Source organism: Lynx rufus, unplaced genomic scaffold, assembly GCF_022079265.1.
Source record: "Lynx rufus isolate CCGP_SWC_20201006 ecotype Redwood Valley unplaced genomic scaffold, mLynRuf1.p SCAF_4, whole genome shotgun sequence".
NCBI lineage: Eukaryota > Metazoa > Chordata > Mammalia > Carnivora > Felidae > Lynx > Lynx rufus.
Genome location: NW_025814856.1, coordinates 127357521 through 127375976, shown reverse-complemented (window position 1 = coordinate 127375976; position 18456 = coordinate 127357521). Strand labels below are relative to the sequence as shown.

At 39.0% G+C, this 18456-nt stretch overlaps 1 protein-coding gene across 1 annotated transcript in view; it reads left to right on the top strand.

The window, feature by feature from the left end:
• Positions 1 to 18456, top strand: part of MATCAP2 (microtubule associated tyrosine carboxypeptidase 2) — a 72992-nt gene that overhangs the window by 21850 nt on the left and 32686 nt on the right. The window contains exon 3 of the mRNA XM_047096953.1: positions 4473 to 5167. Within this exon, the coding sequence (XP_046952909.1) occupies positions 4473 to 5167 (695 nt within the window). The remainder of the gene's footprint in view (positions 1 to 4472; positions 5168 to 18456) is intronic.

The following is an 18456-nucleotide window of genomic DNA, read 5'->3' as shown; positions in this document are numbered from 1 at the left end:
ACACTCTGTGTTTCTCCCTCCCTCCCTCCCTCCCTCCCTCTCTCTCTCTCTCTCTCAAAAATAAGTAAACATTAAAAACTATTTTTCAAGTTTAATTTTTCATTAAAAATAGACCTACCCTGTGACCCAGCAATAGCACTGCTAGGAATTTACCCAAGGGATACAGGAGTACTGATGCATAGGGGCACTTGTACCCCAATGTTTATAGCAGCACTCTCAACAATAGCCAAATTATGGAAAGAGCCTAAATGTCCATCAACTGATGAATGGATAAAGAAATTGTGGTTTATATACACAATGGAGTACTACGTGGCAATGAGAAAGAATGAAGTATGGCCCTTTGTAGCAACATGGATGGAACTGGAGAGTGTGATGCTAAGTGAAATAAGCCATACAGAGAAAGACAGATACCATATGTTTTCACTCTTATGTGGATCCTGAGAAACTTAACAGGAACCCATAGGGGAGGGGGAGGAAAAAAGAAAAAAAAAAAAAAAGAGGTTAGAGTGGGAGAGAGCCAAAGCATAAGAGACTGTTAAAAACTGAGAACAAACTGAGGGTTGATGGGGGGTGGGAGGGAGGAGAGGGTGGGTGATGGGTATTGAGGAGGGCACCTTTTGGGATGAGCACTGGGTGTTGTATGGAAACCAATTTGACAATAAACTTCATATATTGAAAAAAAAATAAAGTTTAATTTTTCAGGAAAAGGAGAAGATGAAATCTTACTGGCCTTTTATGATGTTTTTATGCATGTGTAAAAGTCATTTTTTAAGTAAGCAATAATATTTAAAATTAAAAAACAGTACTTTAGGGTCTCTCATAGTAGTACACTTTAATACAACTGAAATAAGATCAGTGTGATTCTGAGGACTTAATTTATATTCATCATGAGTTATTTGATCACCTGCCCCACTTTTATGAACTTCATGGGATATCAGCATTTGGCACGATTGGCGTTTTATTAAATAAATACACTATTGGCACTCCCAAACCTTACTCATCAACAGATGGAGCTTAAAATGGACTGGGGCTAATCCTCTCAGGTAGAAAATTAGCAAGTGAGCCGAAATGCTACAACTCCTGGTGGAAAGGGTTCTGTCCTACACACTCTGTCACCTCCCATTGAGTGTTTTTGGCAGATGGTTTAGGACTTTTGTTAAGAATCCTGAAGTGTATAGATTGTTTGAGGTGGAACAAAATTCTGAATTTATTTAAAAAAAATGTTTTTAATGTTTATTCATTGTTGAAAAACAGCACAAGCAGCGGTGGTGGGGAGGGGACACAGAATCCAAAGCAGGCTCCAGGCTCCGAGCTGTCAGCACAGAGCCGGATGCAGGGCTTGAACTCACGAACCTTGAGATCATGACCTGAGCTGAAGTTGGATGCTCAAGCGACTGAGCCACCCAGGCACCCCCACAAAATTCTGAATTTAGTGATCACTGATGCCTTATGACAAAACAAAAGAACTCTGAGTTCAGCTCTGTAGTCATATAGCTATTATGTTTTAGGAACCAAAGAAAGCATTTTTAAACTGAATTCATTTTTAAACAAATATACTCAACACAACACACCTGTAATAAACCATCAAAATTGGGAATTATTTAGAATAGTTTTATTCACTGATTTTAATTTGATGTAACTTTCTCCCCTTTTATTATGAAGACCAAAAGAAAAAAGAACCTGATTACCTCCCTTTACCTTCCTGGCTGTGCCTACTTCTCACCTGATTTTCTGTTTGTGATACCCTTATTCTTATTACAGGTTTTTCTTTTTTTCTTTTCCTTTTAGTGTCCATTTCATTCTTCCTTTCCTAATCACCTCTTGTCTCATAAACTTGTGATGTCTTTTTAGGGAAACTGACATTGTTCATGGGCATTTCGGCTACAGCTTGTGCTCTGGTGTTCCTTAGCCTATGTTTGCCAAGCCTGCCCAGTTTGGACTACGGTTGGCAACATTTAAGTCTGAAACCCCTGAGGGACTGAGACCTACCAGCCTGTAATGAAAGTTGTGTTTGTTCTGTTTATTTTTGGCTGTTTTTTTCCGTTTATTGAATGGCTTCTTTGTGTAATCAACCTTCAACATGACCCTGTACCTAGCTCCTACTTCTCATCTTGTGCATAGAATAGACATTTAGCCTCTGCATATTTTTGCTTTTGTCTTTAAGACACCAGAATTCAAATTTCACATATTGGCCTAGAAAATGTTAACTAGAGGGACTATTACTTTACGTATTTGGATTATTACCCATTTTTGACCTGGTATTTTACCAAATCTTTACCCTAAACTCTATGACTTCTAAGCTTTAAAAACTTACATTTAGGGCAGGGTTTCTCTACCACAGCACTGTTTTAGGATGGATATTTTTGTTGTAGGAGGCTGTGCGACGCATTGAAGGATATTTAGCATCATTCTTGGCCTCTACCCACAAGATGCTAGTAGCACCACTCCCTTGTTGTGACAACCAAAATGTCTCCAGACACTGCCATATGCCCCCTGGGGAGCAAAATTGCCTCTGGTTGAGAACCACTGGTTTCCCTGTTATATGTCCACTTCTGCAGTGACTTCATAGAACTGTAGAATGGTCCCAGAACTACAAATATCTGTTTATCTAGAATGGTTGGAGACGACCTGTTTAGGGTTGTGCCATTCATTCGTTTATTCATTTATACAGCGTGCACTAAAAATGTCTACCAGATCCATGCCAGATGTTGGAAAGGAAGAGATGAATAAAACACGGTTCTGGTACCTATCTTAGTACATCAGTGATTCAGATTACCATGTCTCTGTAGATGTTCTGTACAGAGAAAGAAAAGGTACAGTGCTGTGCATATAGCTGACAGCATATAGCTGTTGATAATTGAATGAACGTTATATGTTATATACATAATAAGCCTGAACTCTAATTACATACACCCGCTCTCAAATCATTTTGCTGTTTATTACTTTATTGTAATATAACATTGAACAAATGATTTAACATTTCTGAGGATTAAGTGATATAACATGTATAGTTTTCTGTGAAATCCCAAACTCACATAAATGTGTCAACAGATGGTATCTGCCATTATTGTTATTATTATGTATTACTACACATTGTAGAAAGGATCCCTGAATGTCAAGCCTTGAATGAGTGAATGACAGATGTACGTGGATAAAGTTTTTAAAAAATTGAAATAAATTGTTTCTTAGCAAGGCAGGCAGCTGTTCAAGTTGGCTAGCATTGAAGTTGCTTCCGTAGTAGGAGCCAAAGGTTGGGGCTAGAGGCATAAGGGTCCATGAGACTTGGAAAAGAGAATTGAGAGAATCATATGTCATTTGAAAGACTTAAGGAAGGTTTATAAGCATACTTGGCCAGAGGTCATATTTGTAGATAGGACTTGGGCTGGAATCTAGTTCTGGTAAGTAGGATTTAAGACAAATTCAAACGCTTCATCAATTTAGAATTGAATCTGAAAGTTCTTAAGGGTCTAGCCGAAATCTCATGTTTCTCTTCACATTACTTTCTTTCTTCTCTGAACTCTGTATTTTCTGTTTTTGCTTTTAAATTTATACTGTCTTGTATTACTATTCAAATCTTCATAGGCTTGCCTTGCCTTCAGAGCCAGATTGGAAGCTGGTTGAAGGCAGAGACAGTAGATTTATAAAGATGTTTCTCATAACATATGTTTCTCGTAGTACCTAGTTAGTAGTATTCCATGTATTTGTGGAATGAAACAATGCAGGTCAACACAGTTTTAAAGCAGAGCACGAGCGTCAGTATATCAGGTGGTTCGCACCTCTTTAAAGCACTGTGAAATCTAAAGGCAAAGCTGACCTCTCCTTAATTTACCATTTGATATTCTTATGTCTAGGTAATAACAGTTACAGTTTTTTTCAGATTTGACAAGAAAAAAAAACTTAATTTTCTTTTAACCTGTAGCCTAGAATTAAGAAAATCAAACAATTGAGTGACATTATGAAAACATGCTTTAACATACACATATCATTTATTTAATTTTAAAAATTGTTGCTGAGATAAATAAGGCAGTGTTGTCCTTCTTTTCCTGATAGCTATCTTTATTTACAGCATCTAATTTCAAGATTGTACTGGCTTTTAAATGCCTTGGGTCTTGCTTTGATATTGGAAATACTATTGAAAATTATATCCTTACTGTGAAATTATAGTCATTGGTAGAGTTGAATATTCAGATTACTTATGTGTATTATCTCACATTGATATTAAACTTTAATCATCTTAATGGCTTCAAGCTGAGAATTTTTAAAATTTAGCATATATATGCTTAGATAGAAGTGACAATGTCTAGCATGACCAAAGCTTGGTAATATATTTAATATTTAAAATGTCTTTTCTAAAGATCGTTGCAAAATTGTAAGGTTTACAGAACCTTCAGAGTACTTTTTGTATAATAAGCAATTTGCTTCATCGGGTATCTTTGTTATTTCTTTTGTTTTGATTTTGTTTATTAACACAGAAAAGCTTCACTGGCCTGAGCAAGAACTTGCTAAGAAGTCTGTTCTAAATGCAGAAGAGTCATTGATCACTGACAGCAAAAGAAGCATTTCACATTTATCTACTGGGATACTAAAGGACATTTTCACAACTGGAACCAGTAGTTACAATGTTCTGCTACAGAGCAAAGAGGAGAAAAAGCATCATTCACAAAAACAGCCTTCTTCCACCTACTCCAAAAGATGTAGAAAGCCCAGCAAATCTCCTAGTTCTTCTCGTAGTAAAGATCTTCGCAAGATGAAAGCCCCAGTGCCTGTGATGAGCAGTGGTACTTGGTACTGCCTAGAAAGGCAGCCTGGTGTCTTTGTCACTAGTTCAGTGTCGAGTCCTATAAAGTTTACACATGATATCTCTGTTACAGGGAGCAGCATAGTACTGCCGCCTAAACCCAAAAACAAGGTAAAGCGACGCCATTTCTCCACTCTGCCAAAGCCAAAGCCACAGCCTCAGCTGTCTAGAAGTTTTGAAAAGGGAGATGACTTTTCTGGGAAGAAATTTTGTATACTGACTGCTATAAAGCCCACCAACTTGGAGAAAGAAAAACTGAGATTTTTCAAGTCTGACTATACCTACAATCCTCAGTTTGAATATGCAAATCCATCTCTGCCAAGTGTGTTGGCCAAACACAGCAATGCATCTGACCGATTTCTTAAACAGGTAAAATGCTACTTCAGTAATGGTATTTCATTTTTATGTAACTAAAGCAATTATTTACAATCTTATAAAAAGAAAAAAAAAGAAAAAAAGACTTTAAAAAACATTCCAGTTATTTATATGTTATAGTTAACTCCCATTCAGTACATGTAAATATGTGATAGGAAAAATCCAGGTGAGTGCCATAGCCTATATGTAAACTACTATGCACTAGTCAGAATCTATGAAGAATCTGTTAGATAGACTTTGTGGCAGGAAGCAGCTATATTTGGAAAAAGCTTAAGATTCTGGTTCTAGGCTTTCATTTGGGAGTTACAGACATGTAGGCCATTAGCCAACCCAGAGACCAGTGTTATGCAGCTCACACTGTGTTTGCATTTTCCATTTGATTTTGAGGGCCTTAGGTAGATCATACAGTCTTTGGTTCCCCTATGCTATTACACTCCCATCTTTTTTAGGCTCCACAGGCATTTTGGAGAGCTAGACTTGATACTTGCCCATGAACTTCTTAATGCTTTGTTGTCATTGTTAATCATTGTCAAATAAATATTTCAGCACTCATTTAAAGAAGAAAATAGTGGAGTTTTAATTATTTTCAAGGTTAGAAAATCATGATGTGAAGGATATGAGCAACACTTTCGATATTGCTCCATTTAGACATGTGGCACATAGTTTTGTGTATTATGAGGCTTAAAAACTTTGAAATCCTTAACTTTTTGAGGAGAAATTGGCTGATGTTTATCTGAAAGGCATAGTGTTGAGATGATAAAGGCAGACTACCTTTGGTTGAATTAACTTTCTACACGCTTTTATAATACATGAGGTTCAACTTGGCTTTGTGAGTGATTGAAAATCTGTTTGTAGGCTAGGTGAAACTGCGTGGTTCCATTTGCCTGTGGTGTGTGCCCTATTTTAGCATTTTTGCTATAATACAGTTCCTTGGACTTGTGGCCAGCAGATTTTTGTTGCAATAAATGATGGAATCTGACAAGCCTTTTGAAGCCATTATGTAAAGCTTATTTTAGGATTATAATAATTTTAGTTTTGCTATTTATTTTCCTTTATTAGAAGAAACTTTTTCAACTGCTTCTCTAGATTTTTAATGGGCACTTTTTATTTAGAAGTGCTGAGATTGTACTAAATACTAATAAGGGCAACTATTGTCTTTATTCCTGTTTTGGCAGTCATTTTGTGATTTTTATTTCGGACATTGCAATCAACTGAATAGGGATTTCACTCATTTAAAATTTATGATAATTATGAAAATGCTATTTGCTTTTTTCCCCATTAGTGCTGAAAGAGATGGCTGAGATTTACCTACCAATATTCTTTAATTTGGTGTCCTACCCTAAACCCTACCAATTGGGAAAGAGATTTCCCACCATTGGATCAAAATGAGTGTTCTCTCATTTCCCTGGAAGACAGGAAGATCAGCTGCTCCACAGATTGAGAACTGACACTGCTTGGCCTGTGGCTTTACAGTCTTTATTTTAACCCAATTCCGGCTTGAGGAGATAAACCTATACTTGGGTTGCTCGAGTAAATAGCACCAGCAATCCTACTGGCTGTACTTCAAAGGCCACCCTTTGGGAGAATGCTGTCAACAAATGCCTAGTGTACTGTTTAAACCACTTTAATTGAATAAAAGGGATTCATTAGAACAAGGCCTCCATAAAATTTGCTTAAATTCCTATTTAGCATCTGAGTGGATTATGACATGATGTCATACATCCTTCCCCGCCCCCAGCTGTGAAGCAAAAACATAGCTTCAGAGCTAGTCTCGGGATTCAGAAACATGCTACACAAGGGGACCAGGATAGCCAAGTCACCTGATGGTCTCTGGCCTCTACCCTCAAGGCCTTGTCGACCCCTAGCAGATAGTCAGGATCTGAATCCTTCAATGGAAGGCAGTCTGCACTGTTGTTGGAGTGACCATGGTCCTCTCCAGTGCACACATTGGCAGAACAGTGCTAAACTTTCCATGCACAAGGTAAGTCTATCAGAATGGAACCAAAGCAGTGCTCAAGCTCTGGTCATTCTCAGTTGATTGTCCCATCAATGTCCAGGAGTTCCAGGATGCAGGTTTTTGTGATCTAAGCATTAGGTCCCCCAGGAGACAGGTCCGTGAGGTGGTTCATGGGGTCTAGCATGGGCTATTGGACTTGAATATAATTCCAGGTGGAGCCTGCTGAACCCTGCTCACCCTCTTGCTGACAGCCATGGTGGCCCTCAGCTTCCCAACCCTTGAGTATTTTTAAACTTGACAGAAACTGAGAATATCTGTTTTGTGTGGCTCTGGACCTTTGCAGGAAGGAGTGCAGTGCTTCCTGGGAGTTGAAGAAGGGATCTGGGGTGAGAGAATGCTGAAAGCTGTTAAGGGTCAGGTGCATCCTCACCAGCGGCTTAGAAGTGGCTCCTCAGTGGCGCCCTCATACAGCAAAACTGGCAGCCAGTGCACTTTTTGTCCTACTTCCTGGGGGCTGACTGCCCCTGGGAAACCTAGATACCAAATCCATTTGGCTTTGCACTGTGCACTTTGTTGAGTAAGATTGGAAGTGAGATATGAGAAGAGTCTTCAGGGTAGTAATAAGAGTCCTTGAACTATTTTCAGTATTTCCAGCAAGTCAAATGGAAATTATATATTTACATGATAAAGCCAATGGACAACTTAAGTGACTTGTTTTCTACCTCTGGCTGGAATCCTATCTCAGTGTAGATCCAGGCTAGCTCATGCTAACTAGAGGTTCTGATTAGTAGAGTGATATTTAATAACATTGGGAAAATAAGTCAACTTTTGTTTGGCTAGATAAGATAACGGTTGAATTATTTTCGTATGCATTAATAAAACTGGAGCAGTGGGGATAATTAGTGGTTGGCAAATGGGTCACTTTTGTATGAGAGAAAGAAGGCTTTGGGGTATCAGGTAAAGACCTTTGGACGAGGCTCCTCTGGCTGTCAGGGAAGAAAAATTAAAGGTAGGTGTGCAAAAGCAGTTGATAGCAGGCCTGATACCACTGACTTAGAAAGGTCTGCTTGCAACGTTGGCCTTAGTCTGAGAACTTGACTGGTAAACAGTTGACTGAAATAAAACTTGCCTTAAATGGTAAGAGTAGTTTGCTGTGCCTGAGTTGTGCAAAGTGTTTATATTGGACACCTCTTTTCCTTTTGAGAGTCTGGAATTTTAGAACATGGTAGGCATAGGGGTGCTTCTGTACTAGTTCCCAATTAAAACCTTGGGTGCTGATCTGTAACAAGTTTCCTTGGTAGACCACTCTTTACCTGTTCTTAGAACTCAGTTGCTGGAGAAGTTACTTGTATCCTTTGTGACTTCATTTGGAGAGGACTCTTAGAAGCTTGCTTCTGGTTTCCTTCAGACTTTCCTAGATGTAAGAGATGGGGACTGGTGGGCTTAAATTGATCTCTTAAAGGCATTTATTTACATTCATATTTTAGAAAAGAAGAAGAAAAAAACTCTGTATTCAAATAAAACATCTGTTTGGGCTGCTGTATTTGCTGTCAGTTTGAGATTCCTGGTCAGTTGTAAGGTCTGCTCTCTGATAGCTTTGTAAAGGTCCATTGTGTTACATTACTATTCACAAATTGAGCCTGGGCCCTATATTCATATAATATTTACCATAAGCATGGGGTTCTTTGGCATTGTAATACTTTCTAATACTTTTTAGTTGTATGATATTTGTACAGAAGGCCAAGTAAATTAAGTGTATAGTAAGTTAGAAATTTTGCCTTGAGGGTAGCAGGGGAAGAGCGAACAAAAACATTTGTTCTCCATATACTTGTATTATTATGAAATTGTTGACATTGCCCTTTTATTTAAGGACCCTTGCTCCATTAAAATTGCTTTGAAATTTAAGGACAAAGTCACATGAACCATCAATGTGTGACAGATTATAACTAGCATTGATAGACTACTTAATATTTGCTTGTTACTCTGATTGCTTAGTACTTTATAGCTGTTACCATTTTTAGTTCCTCACATGAGGTGCAATACTTGTAGTTTTACCAGTTGAAAAAAATGACGTAGAGAAGTGTAGTAACTTTCCTGAGGTCACATATAGTAAGGTGCAGAACCAGGAGTCTGTTTCAAGTGCTGCTGACTTCCACACAATGGCATGTTGGAAAACCAGCTCTCAGTGTCCATGATGTAAATATGAATACTCCCACCATGATCAGTTTCAAGCAGTGTAACATGAACTGCTTGCAAATTAATAAAAATTCAGTCCTCACAAGCCAGAATGATGGGGCTCCAGCACACCACTGTTTCACAGCATGGTTTTAGCCTGGCTGTCCCTTTGCCACCCCCAGCACCCAAAGGGCACCAGATGGAAAGATCCTCTCACTTTGCTGGCAAGGATCCATGCCTCTGGCAGAAGCTAATTATGAGGACATTGAAGATATTTTTTCCTCTTTATGATATATACTTGTGTAATAGTGATTTTGCTGGTTTTTTTAGAACTGTGAGACAAAAGTATCTCCCAGTAAGGGCACCCATCGTCCTCTTTTAGTTATGACTTCAGTCTCAACTCAATACAGTGTTAATGAATGCCTTAGGAAGACTGGGAAGGGCTCCCCAGACAGGCTATCCACAACATTATAGGTGTTGATTTCTCTCTTCCTGACCTTGTGGCTCTGCCAGGGAACAAAGCAGCAACATCCCTTCCAGTAAGGCTCTGTACTATTTCTCTTTTACTATTGTCCTGACTGTTGCATTTCATCTGTTCCCTTTCTGCTTCAGGTGGAGTATACATAATCCAGAATTGATAAGTGTTAAAATAAAATTACTTAAGTGTCTTCAAATGAAAAAAATAATGGAAAATAGTGTAAGGGGTGCCTGGTGGCTCAGTCAGTTAAGCATCTGATTCTCGATTTCGGCTCAGGTCGTGGTCTCACAGTTTGTGAGACCGAGCCTTGCATGGGGCTCTGCACTGACAGCACAGAGCCTTCTTGGGATTCTCTCTCTCCCTCTCTCTTTCTACCCCTCCCCTGCTCTCTTTCTTTCTCTCAAGATAAATACATAAAATACATTAATCCATAAATTAAAAAATTAAAAAATAGTTTTCAAAAATTCCTTCTACAATTGAAATACTGTATCCAGTGTTTTCCTATTCCTAAGACTTTATATATTTCAAAAGAACTATTTGTAAGGGTAGTTATTGATTACCCATATTAATGGAAGGAAGCATTTATATGAATTAGTTAAAATAGGAAGATATTCCCTGCTCTCTCTCTGTGGAATAGTTCTCATGAAGGCAGCTACCACCTTTGCTTTCCTACTGAGGATGGTGCTACACCAGCCATGAGTAATTCACTAGTGTCTGTAGTAAGTAGTAAACGCAGTAGTAGAAAAAAGCCACAAACAGTGGCATGAAGTAGAGATAGAAGCAATGCTTAAAATCAAACATCTAAGTAAAAATAAAGCACTGAATTGATTTATAAAGAAAGAAAGAAAGCTTTTGAACCTCTGATTTGGTTATAGACATCTTGCATCATAACCTCTGGGGGAAAAGATGAACTTGGGAAAGACAGGGAAATAAGTATTAAGGAATGTTAGTCTGGATAAAGAACAGACGTTAAAGGCTTGCAATTACTGGAAGAAATGTACAGATAAGTTTGCAAAGTATTGAGATGTCAAAAACATACAATAAAACATCTTTATGTTTCTATTGTAGTATGCCAAAGTACTCCGTAGATGTGTACTTGTTAATCTTTACGATACCTTAAGATATAACCCTTTCAACCAATAGCAGAATGGATTTTAGCTGTTTGTAAGAATTACTATGTTAAATAAAAGGTTTGTCAGACATTTAAATGTAACTAAGAAATTGGAGAATTGCCTTCTTTTAAAAATATTCCTTGGGGCGCCTGGGTGGCGCAGTCGGTTAAGCGTCCGACTTCAGCCAGGTCACGATCTCGCGGTCCGTGAGTTCGAGCCCCGCGTCAGGCTCTGGGCTGATGGCTCAGAGCCTGGAGCCTGTTTCCGATTCTGTGTCTCCCTCTCTCTGTCCCTCCCCCGTTCATGCTCTGTCTCTCTCTGTCCCAAAAATAAAATAAACGTTGAAAAAAAAATTAAAAAAAAATATATTCCTTGATTTGGGGGACGTGTGGGTGGCTCAGTTGGTTAAGCATCTGACTCCGGCTCAGGTCATGATCTTGCCCCACATCAGGCTCTGTGCTGACAGCTCAGAGCCTGGAGCCTGCTTCAGATTCTGTCTCTCTGTCTCTCTCTATCTCTCTCTCTTTCTCAGAAATAAACAAACATTAATATGTGTATATTTTTTTCTTTGATTTGGGATTAATTTGTAGGACTCTTGCTTTGTAGGAGAGAAATGGGCTCAGTCTCTGAAGTTTTCCTTGCACATTATGGTGTAGAATGAAAATGATTATTTAGAACTCTTTCTAGGACCTCACAGATCTCTCTCAATTTGAGACCTAAAAATACTGTGGCTAATTAAATCAAGATTCTGTTTTTGTCATATTATATATCCAGTTGTGTCATTTATTTTGTAAAAACTTTTAGTTCTTCTTTCACATTGCGTATTAATCACAGAAAAGCTCAGTTTCCACAAGCTGTGTTAACTGAAAATTCTTTTACTTCAGATAACAGTGCTCCAACTACAAAAACCTAAAAGTTAACCATTTCAATGCAGTTCTTTCTATAATGTATATTCAGTGTGACAACTCAGGAGAATGCTTTTCAAGCTTTACTAAGAAGATAACCTAATAGAGATGTAAAGAGAATAATCATGGAAATCAGGAGCAAATCTGTTTTATCTTAAATTCATGTAATTTTACATTATACTTTGTAATGTATCTTTATTCTGACATAGAAACATGTAAATTGCTTATCTCCAAGTAAATGTTAACTGCTAATTCAATTAAGCAAAGGCTGTCCAGACCAAGGAAAACTTGTTCCTGGGCCACATTTATCCCTTGGGTTGCCAGTTCACCACCTCTATTTTACCAGATCTATTAAATATAATAAGCTCTGTTGTACTGGGACCAATGGTTGGCATAACATAAAGACTTTTAATTTTAAGTGTGGTTCTCAGAAAACAAGGTCTTGTGTAAATGGAATAGGTAATTCATTATATTAAAACACATGCTTTTGAATAATACATAAAATCATGTCATGTTCTAAAAGCAAGATGTGTTTATTTTCCGTTTTTGTTGGAAGCAACTTAATTGGAAATCAGACAGCTTCACTGATAGCAGGATGTCTTGACGCAACATTTCCTTGCGGCTAAGGTTTCCTTAGGCCTTATAAAAGGTTCCTTGAGGCTAAGGTTTAATTGTACTAATGTTGTAGTACTTTATCTTGGTAGACCTCAAGTCATTCAAATAAAAAGGGGAAGAAAAAGCAAGCCACCTTTAAATCTTACCTCTCCTTAGGTGACACAGTTTTGTGTTTAGCAAATCACAAACCTTTCACAGATAACCTAAAATTGTGAGTTTTTTTTTTTTTTAAAGATTGAGAGTTTAGTATGTTCTGTATTAGATTGGAGAAGTGGAGTCATTTGTTAACCTAATAAATAGCAAGGAAGATTTTTTATATTCAGAGATGGAAATACACCATCAGATTGTATGTCTTTGGAAGAAGCTATGACCTAGATGACTCACTGAAACAGCATTTTGTTGATTTGCCTTTGAAATTTTGCGTAACATGCGTTCTTAGGTTCTTAACAGGATCTTTGCTACAGAACAGCTTGAATATCTGCTTTTTCCTGATAGGTGGTAAAAGAAGAGTCTTCATTACTAAGCTGTTTATAAATCTCTTATCCTGGTAGCAGTTGCCCTCTGATATTCCCAGTCACCACTGTATACATCCAGACTACCCCCAGCCCTGAGGACGCAAACATGCAGTGGGGGCGGGGGGCGGGGCGGGAAGAAGGCTGCAGGTGACATCTTTTTTAGTCCAACTGTGTTCTTTCATTTGTTCCCTTCATTGATGTTAGACTCAGTGTCTCAGATCGCTCAATCTATTACATTCTGCATATGTAGAATATATATGTTTTTAATACTTTTCTTATAATCTGGTCATAGTCTACAATTTCTATTTTATGGAAAACTGAATTATGTATTGGCAAAAGTATTTGCTTCAGTCTCCCCTGCTCTCCACACTGCATCAGTGTCTTTCTAAGATACAAGTCTGATGTCATTTGCCTTCCTGAAACACTTCAGGTCTCCTCATAATTCGAGATTAGGTCCGAAATCTGTAGCATGGCCTGTAGGTCTTTCATCTTTTATGATCTGGCTCGTGCTTACATTTCCAAGTCAACTCTGTAATCCCACAGTATCTTGTGGAAATTATCTAGCATAGCGTTTATCATGCTGCTATCCTCTTTTTTTTTTTTTTTTTTGTCTTCACCACTAGACTGACTCCTTTGATAAAAAGAGTATTTTATTTATCAGCTATACCTGCAGGCTCAGCAGGACCTAGGGGAGACAGAGCAGCTATGTTCGCTGCCAGCCTGGATCTTCAGCTCCCACCTCCAGAAGGTTCTGTCCCCTCTCTCTTGAACAGTGGTCTAGCTCCATCAGTGAGGAGTAGGGGCAGCTGCCTCCATCCAGGGTCCTACTCAACCCCGCCCCCAGGCCCTGGACACCATGCTTGATCTGGAAGGGGAGCATGTGGGGCTTGGTAGGGAGCAGAGTCTCAGGGTTGATAGCTGGAGACCTCCTGAAGACCTCTAGGAGTCTCTGTGCCAGAGGGCTTCTTCCAATCCCAGTAAGACTCTGAAGGAATTTGCCACATGGGAGTCAGATCTTGGTGTGAGGAGGGGTCCAGGTCAGGTCTGTGGAGCAGGAGGGGTGGACAGGCCTCCCCACCGCCCCCAGCCTGCTGTCAAAGGCTCCAAACCCAAAGACAGTCCTGACAACCCCTCCACAATTCACAGGCTCCTGCCTAGGTCTGAATGAGGTCCTGTGCTCCCCACCCAACTGGCAAACCTCTTCTTAATCTTCCCCTTCCTCCAAAAAGAGGAGACCCACAGACCCTGGGAGTGAGGAAGGCAGCATATGGGAGGGAAATGGTGAGATTAGGGACCCAGGCGGCTGCAGGAAGGCGGGACAGAGCACCTGCCAGGTCTGGGACCCCTTGTCCAGCCCTGCCGTGTGGGACATTAAGGGGCAGGCCTTGCCAGCTGTTGGGTGTCTGAAATCTGGGTCTGAAGGCTGTGTGTGTATGCTGTGCACCGTGCCAGCTGCTGGGTGACTCTCAGGCTCCCCACCAAAGGTCTACGGGCCAGGGGCCCTGCATCCCCTCCCCAACCTCTCCCAGCTCAGCTGGGGTAGAGCGCCACCTGCTGTGCTCACAAGGGGCTGGGGGGGGTGGCTCACCTGAAGTTGCCTTGGCCAAGCTTTGGGGGTCTGTTGGGCGATGCCTGGGGTTCGGGTGCACACTCTCTGGATGCACCAGCCAGGGACCCAGAATCTAGCTCAGTTCCTGGCATTAAATAAATGAGACTTATGATGCCTCTCCAGTCCAGAAACTCTATTTCACTTAATTTTGTGTATGCTTCTGACACTATTCTTTCCTTTGTCCAGAATGCCCTCTATTTCCTCTAGTGGCCTACTTTTATTTACCTTTCTCCATCATCTCAATATTTATACCTCTATCAGAGTATTACTAAATTTTGTTGGTTTATGTGTCATCTTTTCCAGTCTAATGGTTAAATGGGGGCTTAGATTATAAAATATAAAAATAACAAAAGTATCAGTGATTAGGGGTGTCTGGCTGGTTTAGTCAGTAGAGTGTATAATTCTTGATCTCAGGGTTGTGAGTTCAAGCCTTACACTGGGTGTAGAGATTACTTAAAGCCTTAAAAAAATGTATCAGTGATTAGCACAAATAAGATGAATGAATGAATGGCCCTTACTTTCTAGATGGTAATGTAGAAATTTAGTGATGTACTTTACAAACAATGGATCCATATTTGTGGCCCAAGGGTCAGGTTTAACCTGAATGTATGTTTTTTAAGGGGTCAACATAGTGTTTTTTTTTTTTTTAATTGGAATGTAAGGATGAATCTATTGTTTCTCCCAGATATTACACTCAGTGGCTTTACAGAGTAGTGACTGCTCACAGCTAAAGGTATCTGAGTATGACTACTGCTCTGGTGTCCCATCAGTTTGTGGCTGTAGTACCTTAAGTGGAGACCTAATGATCTGATTGAGTAATCCATATCTTACTTAATTTGCTGCCAAGAAGTAGTAGTCACCATTGGAAAATTCATTTAGTATTTGGGATTTTGCTTTTCATTCTGAGAATCTCAAAGTACCAGAGAGAGTGTATGGGTGTGTACACAACTCATGCTTATCTGAAATAAGTATTTTCAAACTGATTTGAGGAATACTGCATGAGAAAAGAGGGTCACATAAGTTGGAAGACACAAAATGTTATATTCATCCCTGAGATTGACCATGTACAGCATCAAAATGAAGGCTTGGAAGAGTCTTGTTTAATTTTGTTTAATACAATATTTTCCAATCACATTTGGCCATAAAACTCTTAAAAATGATACCTTGTTAACCACTTTTCTACAGGAAACAGTTTGGAAAACACTGACTTAAAGACAAGGTCTATATGATCTCCTAGGGGTTATTCAGTATTTGGATGGGTGGTGGGGGAAGAGTTCTAGGTGTTAGAATTTACTAAAAAGGAAAGTAATGAAGGGAGGGTTGGGACTGGATGGATGTCAAATCAGTTACTTTAAATTGTAAAATTAAGACCCAGCTATCTTCTGTTAAACCTGTATACAGTCATGTGGGAAATAGATTGCAAAACACATTCTTTCCTTTTCTCCTTTCTTGGTATTGTCTCTAATTTCATCCTCACAACAACTCTTTGAGGTAAATGGCAAAAATTTTCATCTCCATTTTGCCTGTGAAGAAACTAAACCTGTGAAAAGTAAAATGACATACTCAAGATGACACATTTAGTAAGGCATTAATGTAAAACTAGATCTACTCATTTCTAGTCTTTCACAATATCACCCCGACTCGTATCATAATAGTGTCCCTATTGTACACAGTTTTTCATTGAGTGAAAACTGCAGTTGAGAAGGGAGATAGTTTTTCTACACAGGACTGTTGAAGTGGTTCATGATTGATGGTCAGATTTTCAAACTACTAAACAGTAAACAGAATTAGCAGGTATACCAAAAGCAGATCATTCACCAGAATGTTAAGATTTTTCAGAAAGTTTTTAAAATGATCTAAGATAATGCCAAGTGTTTTGTTTTCTTTTTAAAGTAGGCTCCATGCTGGGTGTGGAGCCCAACACTGAGCTTAAATTTACAATCCTGAGATCAAGACCTAAGCTGAGATCCAGTCAGATGTTTAACCAACTGAGCCCCCAGCACTGCATACAATGCTAAAAGTTTTATATAGAGATTTTTTATTTTCTGGACTAGTGGTTTAAATGTTACATTGTGCTATTTGACTATTCTTTATACATATATATATATATATATATATATATATATATGAAACTTATTGGCAAATTGGTTTCTATACAACACCCAGTGCTCATCCCAAAAGGTGCCCTCCTCAATACCCATCACCCACCCTCTCCTCCCTCCCACCCCCCATCAACCCTCAGTTTGTTCTCAGTTTTTAAGAGTCTTTTATGCTTTGGCTCTCTCCCACTCTAACCTCTTTTTTTTTTCTTCCCCTCCCCCATGGGTTTCTGTTAAGTTTCTCAGGATCCACATAAGAGTAAAAACATATGGTATCTGTCTTTCTCTGTATGGCTTATTTCACTTAGCATCACACTCTACAGTTCCATCCATGTTGCTACAAAAGGCCATATTTCATTCTTTCTCATTGCCACATAGTACTCCATTGTGTGTATAAACCACACCTTCTTTATCCATTCATCAGTTGATGGACATTTAGGCTCTTTCCATAATTTGGCTATTGTTGAGAGTGCTGCTATAAACATTGGGGTACAAGTGCCCTATGCATCAGTACTCCTGTATCCCTTGGGTAAATTCCTAGCAGTGCTATTGCTGGGTCATAGGGTAGGTCTATTTTTAATTTTTTGAGGAACCTCTATACTGTTTTCCAGAGTGGCTGCACCAGTTTGCATTCCCACCAACAGTGCAAGAGGGTTCCCGTTTCTCCACATCCTCGCCAGCATCTATAGTCTCCTGATTTGTTCATTTTAGCCACTCTGACTGGCATCAGGTGGTATCTGAGTGTGGTTTTGATTTGTATTTCCCTGATGAGGAGTGACGTTGGCCATCTGGATGTCTTCTTTAGAGAAGTGTCTATTCATGTCTTCTGCCCATTTCTTCACTGGATTATTTGTTTTTCAGGTGTGGAGTTTGGTGAGCTTTTTATAGATTTTGGATACTAGCCCTTTCTCCGATATGTCATTTGCAAATATCTTTTCCCATTCTGTTGGTTGCCTTTTAGTTTTATTGATTGTTTCCTTTGCTGTGAAGAAGCTTTTTATCTTCATAAGGTCCCAGTAATTCATTTTTGGTTTTAATTCCCTTGCCTTTGGGGATGTGTCAAGTAAGAAATTTCTGCGGCTGAAGTCAGAGAGGTTTTTTCCTACTTTCCCCTCTAGGGTTTTGATGGTTTCCTGTCTCACATTCAGATCCTTTATCCATTTTGAGTTTGTTTTTGTGACTGGTGTAAGAAAGTGGTCTAGTTTCATTCTTCTTCATGTTGCTGTCCAGCTCTCCTGCACCATTTGTTAAAGAGACTTTTTTCCATTGGATATTCTTTCCTGCTTTGTCAAAAATTAGTTGGCCATACTTTTGTGGGTCTAGTTCTGGGGTTTCTATTCTATTCCATTGGTCTATGTATCTGTTTTTGTGCCAATACCATGCTGTCTTGATCATTACAGCTTTGTAGTAGAGGCTAAAGTCTGGGATTGTGATGCTTCCTGCTTTGGTTTCTTCTTCAAAATTACTTTGGCTATTTGGGGCCTTTTGTGGTTCCATACAAATTTTAAGATTGCTTGTTCTAGCTTTGAGAAGAATACTAGTGCAATTTTGATTGGGATTGCATTGAATGTGTAGATAGCTTTGGGTAGTATTGACATTTTAACAATATTTATTCTTCCAATCCATGAGCACGGACTGTTTTTCCATTTCTTTGTATCTTCTTCAATTTCCTTCATAAGCTTTCTATAGTTTTCAGCATACAGATCTTTTACATCTTTGGTTAAGTTTATTCCTAGATATTTTATGGTTCTTGGTGCAATTGTGAATGGGATCAGTTTTTTTGTCTTTCTGTTGCTTCATTATTAGTGTATAAGAATG